At 40.8% G+C, this 22,163-nt stretch overlaps 1 protein-coding gene across 1 annotated transcript; it reads left to right on the plus strand.

The window, feature by feature from the left end:
* Window positions 1–3,015: 3,015 nt before the first annotated feature.
* On the plus strand, window positions 3,016–19,117 carry LOC133110358 (inter-alpha-trypsin inhibitor heavy chain H3-like). The gene is made up of 22 exons (XM_061220391.1): window positions 3,016–3,145; window positions 3,717–3,746; window positions 4,190–4,213; window positions 5,371–5,531; window positions 5,753–5,857; window positions 7,912–8,074; window positions 8,208–8,318; window positions 8,876–9,004; window positions 9,373–9,489; window positions 10,529–10,697; window positions 12,546–12,671; window positions 12,877–13,058; window positions 13,346–13,531; window positions 13,976–14,115; window positions 14,345–14,505; window positions 14,774–14,797; window positions 15,531–15,581; window positions 15,844–15,957; window positions 16,842–17,043; window positions 17,830–18,002; window positions 18,155–18,266; window positions 18,435–19,117. Exons 1-22 carry the CDS (start codon window positions 3,056–3,058, stop codon window positions 18,571–18,573), a joined length of 2,709 nt encoding a protein of 902 aa, XP_061076375.1. The 5' UTR covers window positions 3,016–3,055; the 3' UTR covers window positions 18,574–19,117.
* Window positions 19,118–22,163: the final 3,046 nt, after the last annotated feature.

Below are 22,163 nucleotides of genomic sequence, written 5' to 3' on the forward strand. Positions count from 1 at the left end.
GTTGCCAGTTAAAGTTGTTCCAAACAAGAAATTGTTGTTAATTGGTAGCATTGTCAATTTATTGATTGCAATAGAGGCCGCAATGCCATGATGTTTCATGATTGAGCTCGATCCTGTTCAGACTCCAGTAGTGGCAGTCCTGTTATCTGCTAATGTGTGCGGTCACCCTCCCCTGACAGATCCTGGGGGATTGCATTGCATCTGAACCCTGAAATTAACATGGTTCAGAAAAGAAGTCCCTCTGCTCTCCTTCCTTCAGCCCAGTGAGGTGAAGAAGAAGAAGAAGAAGAAGTAGAAGAAGAAGAAGAGGCCAGTGAAAAGGGCCTGAAGGGCGAGGTGAAGAGCAAGACCAATGAAGTTATGGTTGAGTGCGGTGAGTTTACATTGCAGTAGATCAGAGGCTTTTCAAGCAAAGGGGTCAAGAGACAGGAAGCAAGGAGGAAGGGTTTTTCAAACTGAGTACAAATTTCCATTCCTTCTATAGGCTGCTTGTGGTTTATAGGGTGGTGCTGGGGGTGTGGTAGTCTGATTTTAGGCCAGTATCCATGTGACCTAATTCGTAGCATAGAGAACACTGTTCACTCAGAAATTACCCCTGGCAAGCAAATAAGCAAAAGGTTGCATAACCTTTTGAAACATTAGTGCTTGATGAGACTTGAGACCCCTGGTTTTACATTCCTATTAGTGTGTGCAAGGCTCAGAAGGCTTGCTAGAATCTGTAAATTTCACTTGCTGTCATTTAGGCATTTTTATTTAGGTATGTTTTTTTCTTCTTTAGGTTTTTTATATTTTTAAGAATATTCATGTACCTTACTGACCTGTCAGGCATAATTGTTACCTTGCTAAACACAAAGACAGCAAAGAGTATGACACCCAATATTGAAGACAGGGGCACAACTTTCCCTCTTGTGCTTGATGAGAGATTGATGAGAGATTGCAGAAGGATTGAAAGAAAAACTCAGAAAATATATGTCTCATACTATAATGTCTTTATCGGTGTTTGCGTTCACCAATATGCCATATGCACACGTGGCATATTAATGTGCGATCTCCATATACCAATTATATTTATATGCAAGTTTAAGTACTGTGCATATGCTTTACAAAATAAAGTACATTACTTCTCTACATTATAGTATATGTATAATACCAGAAGTGATTTTTGTCAATTGTAAATGTCTGGTAAATATCCATCCATCCATCCATTATCTTAACCCGCTTATCCTGAAGAGGGTCGCAGGGGGGCTGGAGCCTATCCCAGCATACATTGGGCGAAAGGCAGGAATACACCCTGGACAGGTCGCCAGTCCATCGCAGGGCACACACACCATTCACTCACACACTCATACCTACGGGCAATTTAGACTCTCCAATCAGCCTAACCTGCATGTCTTTGGACTGTCGGAGGAAACCGGAGTACCCGGAGGAAACCCACACAGACACGGGGAGAACATGCAAACTCCACACAGAGAGGCCCCGGCCGACGGGGATTCGAACCCAGGACCTCCTTGCTGTGAGGCGGCAGTGCTACCCACTCCACCATTCGTGCCGCCTATGGCAAATATTTTATTCAAATAACCTTTGTAATGTTTTCAAGTTGTATATTTTACCACACAGTTAAACATTTGGCTGTGTTTATTAATGGGACTGTTTTAGTCTTTTTGGGTTTATTTGCTGTGGTGGCCCGACCTGCGATCGGTACACCACTGGGGTCGAACAGCCAGTGCGCCGGCGCCAAGCGCTTGGGAAAATAATTAACTTTGAATATTTTCCCCTGACATGTCTAAGAGCGGCACCTTGGAGAGAGGCTGGGAGGAGTATCAGCACCAAGGACAGCGGGCCCGAGGCGAGACGCGTGCGGAATGTGAGGGGAAACTACTAACCTCCTCTAATTAAACAGGCACAGCTGCGCCGAGTTCGCGGAAGGGAGTGGCAGCATTTAAAAGGAGAGAACAAACACCAAGCGGGGCTCATGACGGAGGAGGGTTACCCGGAGCCCGAGGGAGTAAAACCCTAACTACTGAACCCCAAGCTAAACCAGCCGCAAGAGAAGCGGAAAGAGCCTGGACGTACCATGAGAGAGCCAGTGGCACAAACGAATCTCCGCGAACGAAACCTCCAACCGCGAGGACTCACGTGAGGAAACCACCACCCCCCTAACCCCGCTAATCTCTCCCTCTATGCACCCAGAACGGAGCCTCCCAGGCGGACGACTAGGCGGCCGGAACGCCGCAGGAATCGCACTAATCCCAAGTACGGAGGAAGGACGAACCGAATTCCCGCGCCCCTAATTTTTTGGCTGATGACTTTTTGAGTTTTTGGATTTTTCCTTTTTGATTTTGATTTGTCTGACAAGAAAAGTACCTGGCTGGGCTGAATAGCTGGATAGTGCCCTGAAGGCATGTGTAAAACAAATAAAATCCTGGTTTTGCACCAATTTTACTCTCTCTCTCTCTCTCAACCAGCGGCTCGCCACATTGCTTAAAAGCCCTTGCAAGAAAAAAAGTGTTATCTATCTCAATTATTTACAAAGGACAGATTTCACCACGGAGCAAAAGGTAAAAGGTAACATTATCTTCTAGTTTATATTTATTCAGGAGATATAAACTATAATTTCAGGAGATCAGGAGTTTCAGAGATATTCAATCCACCCTGTCATCCACCAACAATCATTGCATGGTCAAAGTCATCTGCATGATTGTATGCATTGCACTGCTGCCACACAATTGGCTGATTAGATAGTCGCATGAATAAGTAGGTGTAATCAAGTAAAAAAATGTTCCTAATAAAGTGCTCAGTGAGTGCATTGGACTTATTTTTTTACTTACTGGTCTTCTGCTGATGTAGCCCATCCACTTTTGACATGTTCTGTGTACATTAAGATTCTTTTTCTTGCCTTGCAATTATGTCAGGCTTGAGGTCACGTCTGCTGGTCATTGCTCCTGTCTTCAGCTCATTGGCCTATTGATTCCTCCCACACACCCCACCCACTCGCCACATAAGGTTTAACGCAGAGTTCTGCTGGGGTTGGTCAGTGCTGTTCTCAAACTTCATCATGTTGGGGCTGAGGACTGTGCTGCTCTACGCGTTTATCGCCACCATTACCCATGGGGCACTCATCATCTCCCAGGACACCCTGTCTCAGGTGAATTTCTGTCCTTTGTCTTTCCTGTCATTCTATTTATGTACTGTAAATAGTCTTACCTTGGGGCTAATAGGTATTGACTAAACTGCGTCCATAGTGTCATGTGTAACGTGATATGTTTTTTATACACCATAAGCATGCCTGTTTGCAGGTTTCCAGTTGCACTGTTTGCTTGTTTTACTCTTGATTACGAAGTGGTTCCCATTCCTTACTTTCATACAGCACCATTTCCTGCAATAATCTATAAGTTATTAAAGCATAATCGTTTAGGCATTATCATTTGTTGTACATTAGGAATTGTGCTGTACTGTAATATCACATTGCAACAGGTAAAGTGGTGTCTCTGGCTTTTTTCTTTAATTATATGAGCTATCTTTAATCTTCCTGCTGGGGCTCACATGTGACAGTATTTACCGTGGCTTCAGAAAGTATTCAGCCTGTTATGAGACGGATCACCTTTCAATAAATAATAAAGTGTGAATACTTTCTGAAGCCACTGTATCGAGCTTGGCCTTGGGGCTGCAAATGTAAATCATTTGTAAATGAAACAATGCTCAACCCTTTCTTCCAGGATGCTCAGGTTGAGACCAGGCAGCTGAAGGTACTCTCCTCTATACCTCCCCTCCGCCCTGACTTCAACACCTTATTACTGATGCCTATGTGGCATAGTGTCTGGAAAACATATCTCATACAATCCAAACAACATAGGCACATAGGCGCCGGAACAACCAAAATCTTACTGGTGCTGACTGTGATACGTCGTTTTCGTAATTTACGTTCATGTTTTTGGACTGCTTTGTATTCAACAGCCGGAGAAAAACTCACAATAAGCTCTTCAAATTCACAAATGATCATTGCAATATATATACATATATATATATATATATACATATATATTCCCCAGGTGGTGCGCCAGTAGCACCACCCATTCTGGCGCCATTGCAACAGATGTTATTCACAAATCGTATGTGTCTATGTCTTGATATAATGTGCTTGTATTGATATTATTTGTTTTGTGCATTTTTGTTCATTGTTTTTCTGCAGAAGCGAAGCCCTGACAGTGAAGAGGTAAGAACTATTAAGTTTTTTTTTATTTTATTTTTTAAAATCTATTCATGGCTCCAACTGTATCTGTTTATTTATCCTTTATGTTGCAGGTAGTCTCGTTGAATTGTGCGAACAAATAAATCAACTATTAGGCTTTCAGTCACACAATAACATTCAGCAGTAAAATAGCATACAAATGAAGCAATTAGACTTGTACACCATTTAGAAAATCAATTATAAATCAAGTGATACATCAGGTGATTCCAATTCCTTTTTTTGCAAGAGTACTGAAATCCTATTTCAGCTCAGTGTTTACATGTGGTGTATCTAAGGTAAAAAAGAGATACCTGATAGCATAGTTAATAAATTTACATTGCCCTCCAAAAGTATTGGAACAGCCAATACAATACAAATGCAGTGTTCACAGGCAAAACCCAAGGCTAAAACCAAGACTAGACATTCATAACTATTTATTGCTTAAACAATCAATCTAACAGGACATCTTTGGGCAACAAGAAACACCTGTCAGTCACATGTTCCAATACTTTTTCTCACCTAAAAAAATGATGGTCTGATACAAAAGGTGATATGTTCTAAGTTGTTTAACAAATCTTGGGAAAAATACCAGGAAATAAAAGCTGACATTCTAATCTCATGTACATCTTTTGACCTCAAACTCAATTGTCTTCAGTGTATTGCAAAAACAAAGGAATTGACCTTGCTGTTCCAATACTTTTGGAGGGGACTGTATATGTAATCAACAATGAGGGATAGTGGGAAAGTTTGTTAAGTAGAGCCTTTTCAACAAAATTGATTGCAGTTCCCTTATCTTCATTAAAGAGCTATACTTTTCCATATAAAACACGATTAATAATAATACACACTTGCACTCCAACGGCGATTGGCTGCCATGCAAGGCACCAACCAGGTCATCAGGAGCATGTCGGGGTTAGGTATCTTGCTCAAGGACACTTCAACACACCCAGGGCGGGATCGAACCGGCAACTCTCCGCCAGACAACTGTTCTAACCGCCTGAGACAGTGATAAAAAAGCAATGCACTAAGATGCACTGCATCAAGAGGTTTGAAAGTGAAAGAGACTGCAAAATGACTCCATAATCAAAAACAAAAATGATAATTGATTGTACTGTTGAATGATTCTCCCTCTTTGTAAGCAGGGCAAGGTGGTGGTACGCAGTGTGAAAGTGGTCTCTAAGGTGGCATCTCACTTTGCCCACACTGTCATGAGTTCCACTGCTATCAACAGAGCCAACTCATCCAAAGAAGTATTCTTTAATGTGGAGCTTCCCAAAACTGCCTTCATCACAAACTTCAGCATGTCAGTGACTCTGTGTAAACCATAAAATACAGTATGTACAGTATATGGCTTTATAATTCAAATAATGGAAGGGATCAAGCAGTATGTGAAATTAGACTCATAGATAATTAATAATAATTAGAAATATAGCAGGAAATCTCCATTGAACTCTCCCCTGCTGAAAATTCCAGCTAAGGGCAGTTGGATGGTGTTTTCTCTCTCTCACTGTGTGTGTGTTTCAGGGAGGTTGATGGAAAGCTGTATCTGAGTGAGGTGAAAGAGAAAACGAAGGCCAAAAAGGAATATCAGGCTGCAGTCTCTAGAGGACAAACTGCTGGATTGGTCAAGTAAGATAACACACTTACTTTATAATCTGTTCAAATTCATTAAAAAATGGCAAGTATTTGAAAATGAATTACATTTGTAAAAAGACTTGGCCTACTTGCTTTCTGATAATGGCAGTGCACTGAAAAATTAAATGACATGCATTTTTGTGGCTTCCCATGCATGGGGAAATAAAAATAATATTCAAAATATAATTAAACATTTCCGTGTGGTAGCATTATCCAGAAACCAAATTAAGTCTTCTTATAAATAAAATCGAGTGGTTAACCACACAGGACATTTGGGAGTGCTATATATTTGTTAGTGATTATGTGAAACCCTCTCACAAATTATATCATTTTTACCTGTACTGTACGTTGCATTTATGTATGAAACGAGTGGACAAATGAAGTTTATTATAATTATATTTTTAGCAGTGCACAGTATTTGCAGGGTTAACATCACTTTGCAATGTGCACTGCTATTAATTGCTGGTTGTAAATGATTCCCTCATGGTTAAAGCCATAAAATGTCTTAAAATGTCTCTGTAAAAACATGTCTTCTAAATGTGACTCTTTGGACTACAGGCATAATCCTGGTAGCTTCTGAAAGGTAACCCTTTGGGGTTTGATTTCCAAGAGTAATATTTACTTTACCTATTGCTAAAACAAAGCTGCACAAGCTCAAACACAGTGGAAGTGGACTTTTTTTTATCACTGAAATGATTTTCTGAGATGTTTTTCAGCAGATACACATTATTGTGGCTGTAACCTGTGTGCTTGGAGCCACAGCCACAATACAGGACAAATCCCCTTTCAAAATCGATGACAATATCACCAAAATTGAGCATTGTACATTGTTTTTTCTAAGCTACAGTATGTCGAGTCAGTTTTACGAAAAGGTGCCTGGAAAATCAGGTGCCCGAACTGAAGAATGCAAACAGTTTCAGCAAGGATAGTCAAGTAACCATTCCAAACAGGCAGAGGTACCAAACATAATCCAAGCATCAAAGTCCAAGAAAAGTCCAGTGGCAGGTAATCAAACACAGAACAGAAGGGTAATCCAAAAAGTTTGGGTACACAAAGGAGGTCAGAACACAGAACATGCAGGCAGAGAACTGCTGGAAAGACCGGTCAAAACACATTACAATCTGGCAAAGAAACTAGGCAAACAGACGGGTATAAATACACAGACAAATTAACTGAAATAACAAACAGATGTGAGTGCAGGGAAATGGGTAATGAGACACAGGTGAAATGAATGAATGAATGCATGAATGAAAAAACTGCGGAAAGCAAACAAGGACAAGAGACACGAAAACAAAGCAGGAAACAGAAAATGCTAAGACTGGGGATTTTTATTTGAGCAAATCAAGAACACTCTCCAGGGTGTAGGCATACAGTAGATGTGTCAGACTGCCATAAAGAGAAGACAACATCAGCAGAACCACAGAGCATTCATGAAAAGATGCAATCCACTGGTAATCCTCAAGAACAGAATAACCAGCTCATAGTTGGCTAAAAAGTACTTTAAAAACTAGCACAAGGTCCTGGCACAAGGTCTTATGGATCGATGTAAGGGTGTAATTCATGGGAAAGGGGGGTTACAATCCTGCCAAAGTTTTAAAACTGGTCAAATAATCCCCCCACCCCCCATAGAGCACTGCGTTTATTGGGGTCCATGCATTTCAACCTCCACAATATTCAAACAATCGTTATGTCCTTCGATGAGACAGATGCAACAAGTATTAAACACACTGCTACTGTAAAATAACCAAGGAGGTTTTGAAAAAGGTGACTGGCTGTCAATCACCTCGCCTGAATCCAATTGAACATGCATGTCACTTGCTGAAGACAAAACAAATTGAAACTGATGATGGCTAAAGTACAGGCGTGACAGTGCATCACCAGGGAAGATATCCAGTGTCTGGTGACGCTGATGGGTCGCAAACTTCAGGCAGTCATCAATGGCAAAGGATATGTGTTTGTGGCAAATTGTGGAGAAAAATAGCTGCATGCATCTACCGCCCAGGGATTTTGCACAGAATTTTATACATGCCATGTTTGTGTGTTTCAAGGGCATCTGGCAGAAAGATGGAGAAATTCTCTGTGTCTGTGAACATTGCAGCCAATAGTGAAGTCATCTTCACGCTGACCCATCAAGAGCTACTTCAGCGCAGTCACGGCAAATATGAGCTCATGACAAGAGTCAAACCCAAACAGCTGATCCAGAACTTTGAGGTTGGTGAGACCATGCAAAAGACATAGTCATATATTTGAAAACGTGCACTTCAGCTGTGCAATATGCCATTGTCTATTTTGTTGTACCTTGACAGGAGTATGCGAGTACTATGTTTCTGTCTTTTATCAACAGATTATAGTAGACATTTATGAGCCTCAAGGAATTGCTTTTCTGGATGCCTCTGGTACTTTCATCAGCAATGACTTGCTCCCTCTTGTGGAAAAAACTGTCACTGACATGAAGGTAATTGTCATAGTGAAAAAGGAGAACAAATTATGTAGAAACTGAAGGGGGTTAACAATAACCACAATAATAATTGGTAGTCTAGCGTCCAATTCCAATGAAAATATTGTCGGTCAAATGTCTCCCTGCCTCACCTCCAAACCTGCACGTATGGCTCTACCCCACTTAATGGCCCACAGCATTACATCTCGGTGTTTATCACAAAAGGTGCACTGACACATGTGGTCTAATAGCCTACACATCACCACATGAAAGGGGATTGGCAAGGTCTGAAAAAATGTGTTGAACCTGCAGTACTGCATGGCTACAAAGAAAAGTTTGTACACATCCTCTGGAGTTGGCATGCATATAAGAACATTTTCAGATCAGTTTTCATGTACAGTCAAGTCTATTTCGTGTCAAATCCATGAAACATATGCACTTTTTATAAATGAGTCGCTTGGATTATTGGTCAGTAGTCTTATTTGATTGGCGCATTCACTGTTACATTTATTTATGAATGAATCATAGGGATATTCAAATCTACTCTTTCCCTCACCCCCACTCCCCCAACCAAGGCCCATATCACCTTCTCACCAACACTGGATCAGCAGAGGGCATGCCCTGGCTGTGATGGGACCCTGATTGATGGGGACTTCATTGTCAAGTATGATGTGAATCGAGAGAAAGGCATTGGTGATGTTCAGGTCAGTGACTCGTGCTTCATAATAGAGATTCCAAATTATGTAAAAAATAGGCAGTGAAATATACTGTTATTAGTTTTTTCTTTTTTAGATTGACCTGGCAATGAAATATGTTTTTTGTTTTATTTTAAATAGGTTTTGCTAAATCTGGTGTCCTCAACATAGGTCAAATTCATTCCTATAGATGAGAAATTATGGTAAACAACTGAACACGAAGCATGGAGAATTGTAATCCCCAAATATCTACATCTTCAGTGATATTAATTTTGAGTAGGCAAAATGCTATGAATATATTTTCCATTGGTATTGTGAGTGGGTTTGTTTTGACAGACAAATAGTAACCCTTGAATCCTTCTTTGTTCCTCCCCCAGATAGTAAATGGGTACTTTGTGCATTTTTTTGCCCCCACGGATTTGCCCCATTTGCCAAAGAACGTCGTTTTTGTGATAGACCTCAGTATTTCAATGAGCGGGAACAAAATGCGACAGGTGAGTCAGTTTGCACGTGGAGAAGATGACACACTGATTTATGTTATGGAAGTGTTTTATTGGGTTTCTTCGCATAGGTGATAATAAATGCATCATTACATGCACAGCACATGGCGATCAGTCATTACAGAAGCTAGGTTTGTTTAAAAAGGCTTTTAGGTTACTAAAACTTAATATCACATACCTAATATTGTATGGAAGGCTGTTCCAGAGCCAAGGGTTTTCTTCATTTTAATGTCAATTACTCTAGAACTGGCAAACGAACAGCCAAAAGTCCCAGGCTGGCAGAGCTGAGGGTCCTTGGAGGACAATGGGGAGCTAAAAGTTTGCTGCCTTCTATGTGATTAATACAACTTTAAAATTGGTTCAAAGAGAAACAGGCAACCAGGGTAGCAATGCTAATATTGAGTTGATGTGGAAAAATGTTTATTAAAAATGTATTCAACAGTGGTATGCAGAAGAGCATCTATGAACACACAATGCATCATAAGTGGATAGGCTACAGCAGTAGAAGTCTAAATAATAAGTCTAATAAATACCTAATAAAGTGCTCACTGAGTGTAATTTTTTTTAAATAGTATATACAATTACTATTAAATGATTATTTCTTTCTGCAAATCATAGGTGCCAAAATTATTCTCACCCCTGGTTTTATACAGCTCTGGTTTAAACACCCCTGGCAAAGATGACTGCCATCAGTATTTTCCTATAATTTGTGATACATTTAGAGAACACATTTGGAGGGGTTTTTGACCATTCCTCCTTGCAAAACTTTTCAGAATCATTGATATCCCCTCTTCAGGTCAGATCACAGGTATTTGATTGGATTTGAGTCAGGAGACTGAGATGGCCATTGCAGAACATGGATGTTGTTTTCCCTTCACTATGGTGTGTGTGTGGGGGGGAGGCGGTCTTAATGCCATTGAAGCATACAAGATGCTTTTGTACCACTGTAAACATTTACAACCTTTCCCTCAGTCTTAGACTTGCATGTTAAGTGTTAGAGGGTCCCTCAGTAATGATGCCTTCACTCCCTCAGACCCGTGAGGCCTTGCTGACTATCCTGAATGATCTCAGTGAAGAGGACTACTTTGGTATAGTCCTATTTGCCACCTTTACTGAAAGAATGAAACCATCCCTGATCAAGGCCACGAAAGAGAATGTTGAAGAGGCAAAGGAATATGTCAGGAGAATTGATGTCCGTGGAAGTGAGTGGGAATCAATCCTTTAGCAATATCATTTTTATAAGTATATACTGTGCTCTCCAATAATGTTTGGGACAAAGACATATTTTTGTCTTGATTTGGCTCTATTCTACAATTTTTTGTGATCAGCAATTGACATTTTGGTTTCACTGTCAATTATTAAACCTTTATTTGACTGGAAAGTCCCATTGAGATTAAAGCCTCTTTTACAAGGGGAGAGGGCCAAAGCTAGGGGTGTGAAAGGTTAACCGTTTAACCGAAACTGATTTGTAACCGGTTACCAAAAATTGATAATTGATAACCGATAACCGATTTTTTTTTTCTGAAGGTTGAATTGTAAGCTCAGTTTAAAATAAATGCATGTTTATTATTGCGGTTCTAAACTAGCAATCGACTAGCTTCCGTAGTTTGAACAAGCAATCTGGCCATTTCAGGGGGTTTAACATGCAAACACCACAGAGAATTGAATGCTACAGTATTAGAGTTATCAAATAATTTCTGTGGCTGTTGGTTGACTTATGGCTAATTGTAAGTTATGTCGTTTCCTAAGATTCACAGAAGATCCGTGTTTATTCGTTGACACGCGAATTCGAAGTATGGCAAACTGAACGTAGCTTTCCACTATGTATCTCCATAAAAATAAAGCAATACATCATTGCACCAAATATTACAATACGCTGTTTACATTGAAATCCACAAGCTACAGTCGTACAAGCAAGCGATCTGCGCCCATTTCAGGGTTAAGAATGCGAACACCGCATGGAATTGAATGCTACAGTACTACAGTTGTCAAATAATTTCTGTGTGTTTTACATCTGTAGCTGTGAGTTCAATTATGGCTTATTCTATGGCGTTTGTTCATCCGTGTTTATTCGTTGACACGCGAATTTAAACTATCGGCAAACCTAACTTCGCTGTGAACTATGCGGTATCTACATAAAAATAAATAAAGCAATACATCATCATTAGGCTATTTATCATCGGGTCGGATATTGAAAGAGAAAATTCCCTGCTTTCAGCGAAAAATGGACACGTTAATCTCACCATCATGATTGTCCCACGCCATATAAAATGCATTGGCATATAAAATGCAAGTTTACCATCACATGAGACTATATCGAAGTGTACAGAGACCTGCATTAGCATTAAAGTAAAATCATTGGACCAGCCGCCTATGGTAAATTAGACCGGGTGTTATATTTTATCAGGCAAATATTGCGTGACCACGGGATTTTGAGTGCACAACCCCGTAGTTGTTTACAGCAGCACATTTACAGATTTCATGCCAATCAAGTCTAACAGGCAGAAGACAGAGAAGAGGGATGAAAACAAAAAAAAGGATTGTCTTCTTAAAAAAAGCTTATTGAACCTCTTCACCAGCTCGTCTGTTTGAATAAACCTGACGTCCAACAATTTGTATAGCTCTGTCAGTGTCCATGTCATGAAAGAGGTGCCTGGATCTGAGAGAATCTCTTTTGGGATTCCCACACGGGAATATTACAGATATATTGCGGGGGGATATCGGATATCAGGTGGCATAGTCTACTAGGACTAACACAAAGCGATATCCTTTTGTGCTCTGCTCTAATGGTCAGATGAGGTCCATGCCAATTCTTTCAAAGGGCACCTCTATTAAGGTAATGGATATAAAGGTGCTTTTGGAATGGTCACAGACTTTTTGACACTCTGGGTACAGTTTACACCTCCGAAGTCTCCCCCATATAACCGGGCAATAAAAAATAAAAGTAGATGCTGTAATTGAACATTTTTCAGAGGAGTCTTTATGTCTTTTGCTTTAGGCTGTGTGTCTCTCTGCAAGTCATATGATGTGCCTCCTCCATCTTCCCTTAGATACCAACATCAATGATGCTGTGCTGGATGCAGTTAAAATGTTGAAAGAAGACAAGGCTAACAACAAGCTGCCTGAGAGGAGTATGTCCATGGTTATCTTGCTGACAGATGGGCAGCCTAGTGCCGGTATGTTCAAGTGTATTAACACTGATGTTCTCATATTTTTTTGGAAACAAGTCAGACAACACAACCAAATCACACATGAAAATACTGTTACTAGCCATTACTAAACAATGACAGCATGTGACTCACATGAAAGAATAGTATATATACAAATATGGAATTATTGGGAATGGTTTTTAAGTGTGTGTTTGCTTGTGCCTGTGTGCAGGGGAGACAAGGCTTGACAAAATCCAGGAGAATGCACGGAATGCAATTCATTACTGCATAACTCTTTTCTGCCTTGGATTTGGCGATGATGTTGATTATGATTTTTTGAATGTGATGGCAACGCAGAACTATGGATTGGCCAGAAGGATCTACGAGGATTCTGATGCTGCCTTACAACTGCATGTGCTGACCCCTTATTAACCCCTACATTGTTATATGTATTTTATTATACAGTACCCTTGCTGTAATACTGTTGTATACCTACTGGGCTCTAATTTAAAAGTACTACTATGTAGTTAATTATACTGCAAGAACTTTGTGTTATTTTTTATGAGAGTTAAATGGACACAGATCATTTTACTGTGTTCAGGACTATACTGTATATGTTTTGTCTGTGCATGAATGCATACGTGTGTGTGCATGATTGTGAGCTCATAGATGCATTGCTCTCACACAGTTATCTGTTTTAGGGTTTCTACTCTGAGGTAGCCAGCACTTTGCTCTCTGAGGTAAACATGCATTATCCAGAGAATGCTGTTGACTTGCTGACCAAATATCACTTCAAGCAGCTCTTCAATGGTTCTGAGATTGTTGTAGCTGGCCGTCTGGCTGACAGTGAACTGAAGAACTTCCTGGTGGAGGTGTCAGCACGGGGGGTGAGATACATTTTCACTGTTTTATGTGTTTTCACATGTATGGGAATGGTTCATGCCCACCTATGTTACTGAATGACATGAAAAAAGGAATAAAGTAAAAACAATACAAGACAGGCCTGACACACGCACAGATGGTCACCAACATCCACCGTTGAGAAGGACAAGAGCATGGAGAACACATGCTTGTGTGAATTCCCAAATCTTAGTATTTTACAGCAGCCAAGAAATTAAACAGGACATTCCACGTATGGAGGAAAATAAAGTATATATTTTGTGAATTTTCTTATTGTTCTACAGTGCTTTCCACCACTATACATTATCTTACATCATATTCAACACCACCCTCAAATAAATTACCCTTCTACACCACTATATTTACTACCCCATGATAATGCACAATGCCCAGACATTACAATGATTTTACCCACTACACTGTCTCCCCAGTTGAAAGAAGATATCTCTTACAAGGGTCAAGCCGACACCCTGGACTGGAGTGTGGTGTTCCCTGATGACAAGTACATCTTTGGAGACTTCACAGAGCGTCTTTGGGCATACCTAACGATCCAACAGTTGCTGAGCAAGAAGTCAGTATGAATCGCTGTAGTAACAGTACATGTTACTTATGCCCTAAGGCAGGAGTGCCACCCGGATCCCCAGAATTGTACACATCCACTGTATCACATTTGAATTCATATTTCAAGTCTGTGACTTTCCACCCTTGTCTAAATAAAGGCACCAACTCACAGATTAGAAATGTCTCTGTCATATGGAGGGATTCTTCATTCTGCCCTCTCTGGATGTGTGTCTCCACAGGGACAGTGGCCCAGAACACGAGAGGGCGAATGCCACCGCCCGGGCTCTGGAAATGTCCCTGAAGTACAATTTTGTCACTCCGCTCACCTCCATGGTGGCCACAAAACCCCAGAGTGACGAGGCCCCACCGGACACACTCATCGCTGACAAACTGACTGAGGGTAGGATTTGGAGTTGGGAGGGCAGGCAGAACAGCTACAGCAGCGTGCAATGCTCACAGACTGTTGAGCTACAGTGTAATCTGCTTTCATAAGCAAAATCACTGAGAGGCATTAGAAATTTATAGGGTCACAATTACAACCAATTCAGGCTGCTGTTGGTTAACTGTTCATGATCTTCATATCTAAACAGTCTAATCTCTCACTGGCGATCCCAAGCATTGATAAAAGCATGTTTTGTTGACATTTTGTTTTTGATGTTGGTTTATAGGTGAGCGATCACGTTCAGCTCTTGGTGAGTATTGGTCAGCAACAAAACACCCCCTATTTATCCACCTGACTTTTTTTGATTCTTATACTTTTGTCCATTGCTCTTTAAAACCAGATTTGGGAAACATTAGGGAGTTCTCTGAAATCACAGTCAAATTCAGACAAATGTTAGCAGTTGGTAAATATACTGTGTATTCCATGATTAGATAAGTAGTCTTAGAGGAAGTCTAAATTCATGGAAATTTCTGTTGTCAGTTGCCAAATATTCAGGATTAGTAGTAGGTACTTTATTGTGCCTGTGGGGAAATTGGTTTTTGATAGAAAATCATTGTTGGCGGCGTTACATAAAAACAGGCACAGCATATAGAGACAGACATATAACATCAACAGATCAGATCTGAAGTCCAAAATTAATTAAAATTTTAAAAAACACGGTGCACTATAGCAGCTGCTGGTAGTTATGACATGTATAACAAAATAAGAGTAGTGCTCTGGCTGGACCCGCTAGACAGAGTTAAACTAAGTGAATAAAATATAAATATAAAAAAATGTATATAAAATATTTGGGTTAGACCTTACCATTCAGGGATTTAATCACCTGTGGTATGAATGAATGTTTGGACCTGTTTTTTGAAAAGGCTAGCAAGCATTAGCATGTTGGACACATGAAGTTGGACATACTATGGAATACATGCTGTGACACTTATCCCCACCTGTTCCACAAGGTGATAACGACAAAAATGCATTTCTGATTTCAGGCCAGACCAGGTACACAAGCCCATCAAATCATTACAACCCTGTTACAAGCGGTATGTCCACAATTGGGATTTCCTTTAAATATTAATTTAAGGTTACACATGCTACATGATCAAATATTTCGCTATTGTGTATTTGGTGAAATACAATAGTATGAATTATGTAATCTGACCAGTTTAGCCATCCATGGCAAATACAAATACCATACAACAACTGAGCTTACCAGACAGCTTGCTTGAAGTGAGCAACCTGTCTACATTAGAATGAGCTGTTTTGGAGCTGCAACTCCTGAACTTTTCTGATATTAATTACCAGTGGACGGTGACCCCCACTTCATCATCAGTGTGCCAGAACAGAATGATTCTCTGTGTTTCAACATTGACGATGCGCCTGGAACCATCTTCAATCTGGTTAGAGACCCATTGCCAGGTGAGATCAGGGGTACAACCAGTAGTACAGTACTGTGCAAAAGTCTTGGGCACCTGTATAACATTCTGTACAGAAAACATTCTTTCAAAAAAATTCAATGAAAGGTCCTACATAAACGTACGATACATTTTACATTACATTTTAGTAATTTGGCAGAATAGCTAAAAACTGAATCAAATCAATATTTTTGTTACCACCCTTCGGCTTTAAAATTGCATCACTTCTCTGAGATAGCCAACACTATCCTTCAGTTCTATAAGACTATCAGCAGGGAGGTTGTTCCAAGCATGTTGGAGAACTTGCCAGTTCTTCTGCAGACTTTGGTTGGCTTCTTGCTTCTGATCTCAGACAGCCTTGATCGAGTTTTTATATAAAAAGTAGTCAATTGCTTACAGTAATACGTTACTTTTTAAAATTAAATACAAAATGTCTCTGTTAAATTAAATATTTTGGAAAATGAATATTTGTAAATCTCAAATGTGTTCTTTTATACGAACACACACCAAAAAATAAACATATATATAATAAAGTCTAGAGTGCCTAAGACAGTACTGTATATGAAATGAGTGTGTGCGGAGATGCAATTTGCGTCATTCCTGTATAGAATGCATGTGGTGTGGACAGTGCGGTTTTGCAGAATGTAGGCCATGAAGTTACAAATTCACTACAAAAAATTCCATTCCATCTGACTTTGTGTACTCACAATGATTGTAATTCTGAATAACTTGGCTTATTCAGTAAATCTGAAAACCTGCTATGGTGAGTTTAGTTAAACATCGGTTGCGCTGCCATGTTGATGGTGGGTTAAACATACGCATCGCTGCGGGGTAGAATTGAGAGATGCAGTCCTGATGTGTGCCCTGTGACCCCTGAACCCCCTGCAGGAATTGTGGTCAATGCGCAGACTATTGGGGACAAGAAGGTAGACCCTGGGAGCAGAATTAATACTTACTTTGGCCGGTTTGGGATCCTTCACAAGAAGCTTGGGTTCCAGCTGGAGGTGACCACCCAGAGTATCACAGTGTTACAGAGCGGGACACAGACTTCACTCTCCTGGTCCACAACTGAATCCCTCAAGTGGCCCAGGTGAGCAATGAGTAAAAGTTCTTCACCAGTCTTCCCAGGCAAGCACAGACTTTGGTCCAACACCATGTCCTTCAAGTGGCTCTGGTGGACAGTTATTTGAGCCTTCCCTTAGACCCCAAAGATAAGTGCAATAATGTGGGTGCCAAAAGATTAAGGTCTAACAAAGGATTTGTTTGTGTGGAGTATGTAAGTAAAACAAAACCTAGATCCAGGCAAGGACGCTTCTACAATACAAACTGGAAAACTAATGGGCTCAACCCAGTCTTAGGAAGATGTAGTCTGACCCATGCCAAACCAGTCATCAGTCTACCCAAAAAACCTTTTGTCATTGATGCATTTTAGAGTAGTTCATTTAATTTTGAAAGGACAACATATAAAACACTAAACAAATGCCATACTGGGCACTTCTAACAACGTTAAAAACAAAAAGGAGGACGTATGAATAATGAGTCCACAAAATGATCACTTCTGCACAATATTGTTATTTAAACAGCATCCAGCACCCATAAAAAATGTTTAATAATGTGACATGGCATGTAAGTCGCTTTGGATCAAAAGCGCCTGCCAAATAACTAAAATGTAAATGTAAAAAATGTAAAATTTGACTATTGCTGTGTCAAGTCCACAATTACAGATCATTCAGGTTCTGTTCCTATCAAATCCATGTCAGTCCATCTGATCCTCCTGGTAGTCATACCTTCTATGCCTACTATCCTCTTGAAAGGGAAGTCTCTGTATGTTACACCATCATGTGAATCACATGAACTACAATGCTCTGTCTTGCAGCATTGACCTGCAGGTGACAAAGGACCAAAGTCTGACTGTCGCCCTGAAGGACTCGGTGAAGTTCATCATTATCTTGCACAAGGTGTGGGAGAAGCATCCCTACCATAGGGATTACCTGGGTTTCTACACCCTGGACAGCCACCTCTTCTCCCCCGCTGTTCATGGCCTACTGGGTAAGACCAGGGGCTGGGCTAGCTTGGGGAGTCATTGAATCCTGCCTGTACATCTGTAGCTCACTGTGAACTGATTTTCAATGTTATTTTAGTAACACATAATAAGTCTGTGTGTAATAATAAGTCTCTGAACCTTTTTCTCCCACATACAGGCCAGTTTTACAATGGTGTGCATTTTGAGATTAGTGAGCTTCATCACGGAGATTCCCCAGACAAACCAGATGCCACAATGACATTGAAGGGATCCCGACTCTCTGTTACCAGGTAACAAAAAATTACACAAACATCCCTGATTCAGGTGCGTGCACACACACACACACACACACACACACACACATACGCACACACACACACACACACACACAACCAGACTGCAATACTACATTTTGGAATCTCTGTTATTCACATGCATTGTGTGGCTCTGTGGTACAGGGGCTGGCAGCGGGACTTCCGTTGGGATGTGAAGAACGGGGAACGTGTGCCATGCTGGTTCATTCACAACAACGGCACAGGACTTATAGAAGGCACAGCCAGTGACTACATTGTTTCTGGAATATTCAAAACCAGCTAAGCTGCGCCAAATCATTTCATTCTGATATGACATGAGCACTGCATTAGGCTTTTTGCTATGGGTGACCTCTCTTTACATTCCATTTTCTGCTGTATTTGAAGACTTTGCGAACACACGCCTTTGATGTACAATTACTTGTTAAGCTGTGAAAAAAAAAGCTGTGTCTACGCGTGTTTGATAAATCTGGCGGAATTTGTTTGTTCGGTTCCGGTCACACATAGCTTTGCACAAGGATTTCCTAAATTCTTAAAATGTGTTTTGTCATAGACAAGGACTCAGTTAATCAAAGTCTGAAAAGCTAACATTGGGTCTGTAATTTGGTGAAAGGGACAAAAGATTAAAGTGTATTAGGCCAGCATACTATCATCTACAGTATGAAAATGTTTACTATCTATTTCGTTGTCTTCCTCTGCACCTTACCATGTCATTAATCGGCAGATATCAGGTTCAATGGAAACAACCTCGAAGAAATGTGATGATGAACTCTCTTTGTCTGACATTGTTTGCAATCACAAAAATAAAGGGAAGCTTGGATATGTATAAATATATTGTTATTTTCTCATTCCTAAATTTTAATTAAGAAAAAGGAAGAAAATAATAATTCTGAGGGGCCAAAAGTTTGTGTGTGTGTGTGTGTGTGTGTGTGTGTGTGTGTGTGTGTTTGTACGTGCACAAGCATGACGCGTGAGTGCCTGCTTGCATACATGCATCCTGAGGGGGGTGGAGGTTAGCGTCTTTTATATCAATGTAGCCTGTTCATGTAGGTATTGGATTAATGCAATTTGTTGGCTTTAGTGGCAGTATTACAATGACTACATGCCCTAAGGTTTGTGCAACACAGCTTGTCTCTGGCATAGTGTGGATGAAACAAAACCCACAAGTGCTTTTCAGAAATACCAGGGGGCAGTGGAATCCCTTGTTGACTTTTTGAGCTGTATATTGAGCTGGTAATCTCCAAGGGTTTGGCGCTCCAGCAGATGTGCTACACTCTGTGATGCTAGAACAGTGGAGTTTACCTTTGCACCCCTGCTATGCAGCTCACATCTAATGCACAGCCAGTCAGTCCTAACAGATTGGGACCACTTATAGCCTGTGTGTATTTGTGAGTGCACGCATGCATATTGCATTACATTATTACATTATAGACATTTGGCAGATGCTCTTATCCAGAGCGACCTACAACAAAGTGCATACCCATAACCAGGGACAAGTGCACCGAAAGACCCTCAAGGGAAGTTTATTTTCAAGTGTTAAGAATAACAAATAAAACTAAGATAAGATTGGGCCTTGTAGATTCAATGCATTATATCAATAAAACTATTTTCTTTAACAATATATTTGTTGGATACTGCAAGAATTGTTTCTCCTGAAAATTATTCCTGTTGAACAGGATGGAAAAAATAATCAGGAGAAACAATTCTTGTAGTATCTACTGCATATCTGGCAGCAGCATGATGGTTTGAGGCTCATTTGATACCTTCATGACTGAAAGCCATAGGCATGCAGGGTCTGATGATCTTTGGGATGAAAGCTCAGGCTGACCCCTTAACTGCCAGGAAAGCTGGCACCAATGTTTTGAATTTGATTCGAGCCATAACAGGCAGCCAGTGGAGGCAAGTGAGCAGGGGGGTGACGTGGGAGTGTCTGGGAAGGTTGAAGACCAGACAAGCTGCTGCATTCTGGATAAGTTGGAGAAGTCTGATGGAAAATGCCGGAAGGCCAGCCAAGAGAGATTTGCAGTAGTCCAGGAAGGACAGTACCATAGCTTGGACCACAAGCTGGATTGAGTAAGGGATGGATACTCTGGATGTTGTATAAGAAGAATCTGCATGACCGGGTCACCGCCATAATGTTCTCAGAGAGGGACAGTCTGTTGTCCATCACTACTCCAAGGTTCCTTGCACAGGGCGTTTGTTTCACCGGAGTATGGTTGTCCATCCAGCTTTGGATGTTACTCAGGCAAGCAGAGATGTGGGCTGAAACCTGTGTATCAGATGGTGAGAAGGAGAAAAAGAGTTGGGTGTCATCAGCAAAGCAGTGGTAAGACAAACCATGAGCAGTAATAACAGGGCCAAGGGATTTAGTGTGAAGGGAGAAAAGAAGGAGACAGACGACTGAGCCCTGGAGAACACCTGTGGCAAGGGGATGAGGTGTCGATACTGTACCAGCCCAGGCAACCAGGAAGGAGTGACCATAGAGGTAGGACTCAATCCAGTTCAGGGCTGTGCCACAGATCCCCGTTGGGACAGCTGGAATCTAGCTGGAACCAGTGTCTGCTCCCGCTGGATACCATTGTGCTGGTCTGCTGTCTATTGCCCACCAGCTGGACATCGTATTGTTGCCAGCATGATGACCTTTAACCAGCTAAAACCAGGCTGGAACCAAGCTGGAATTTACACCAGGGTAAAGTTTGGATCCACAATGACTTGACATTCTGATACCTCAATATTTACCCATCCCCCTCAACTGATGTGGTGTATGTTGTAGTGAAAGATATGGCTGAATGTTGATGAAAGTATCAAAAGTTTGCCTTTTTGTTAGGTGGGTGGGGGGAAAAACATGCTTGACACTGTGATGCAACATATTTACTCACCACTAGATGGAAGCATTGGTTTTCAATGCAAAAAATGAAAAGCTTAAAAAACGAATGCATACTGCTCCACTGCTTCTCTCACACTAAAACAGCACAGTAGAGATACAGATAGGTGCACTCAGTTCGTTTTTCAATGTGTGTGTGTAGTCGTATGTACGCGCATGTGTGTGTGTGTTTACATTATAAAGAAACCCCTGCCTGTTTTCTGGGCTGAAACTCAAAGCTGGTATCTTCCAGCTTTGTGACCTTTTTGTCATACATTTCCAGATGCATACTGTCCCTTTGGACACATTAATAAATGTCTTCTTTAATGATCTACTGTGTCATATTGCTCAGTTCCCCAGGACTAAATTGGATTACTGCATAGCTCCAGCATCACAAATACACAAACATACCTGATGCGCATACTTATATGTTCATATGTATGGGCTCCTGATTTTGTCGGCCTATATGTCCTGATGTTGGCATCACCATGATACTGCATGATGAAATACATGAGGTGAAGGGAGACAGCATTTTTTACATTCTTTTCCTTTTCTTTTTGCGTCATTTGCCATTGACTGTAATGGCACTTATATAGTTGTATAGGTATTGTTGTTTTTGTTTTTTGTATTAGCAATTGCATTGTTGTACTCGGGGTATTCTAGCTGCCAACTGTGGTATGCTTGTTTGAAGGTTGATGTATTCTTCAAGGGTTCCGATTGAATCTGTATGGTCACACTAGGACTCAGAACTGTACTGTCCTCTCAGGTCCTCTACGCACATGTACTTGTGTTTGATCTGCACTTCGTTGAACGTTGCTCTGGATAAGAGCGTCTGCTAAATGCCTTGTAATGTAATGTAATGTAATGTAATTTGGGTTTACCATTTTTTCAGTGTCACGTGTATGGCTTCATAAGTCACACTACTGTCCCATCTGTAGTATCTACTGAACCTCAAACCTCATCATCAGGGTGGCCTGTAGCGTAGTGGCTAAGGTACGTGACTGGGACCCGCA

This window comes from Conger conger, chromosome 14, assembly GCF_963514075.1.
Source record: "Conger conger chromosome 14, fConCon1.1, whole genome shotgun sequence".
NCBI classification, from domain to species: Eukaryota; Metazoa; Chordata; class Actinopteri; order Anguilliformes; family Congridae; genus Conger; species Conger conger.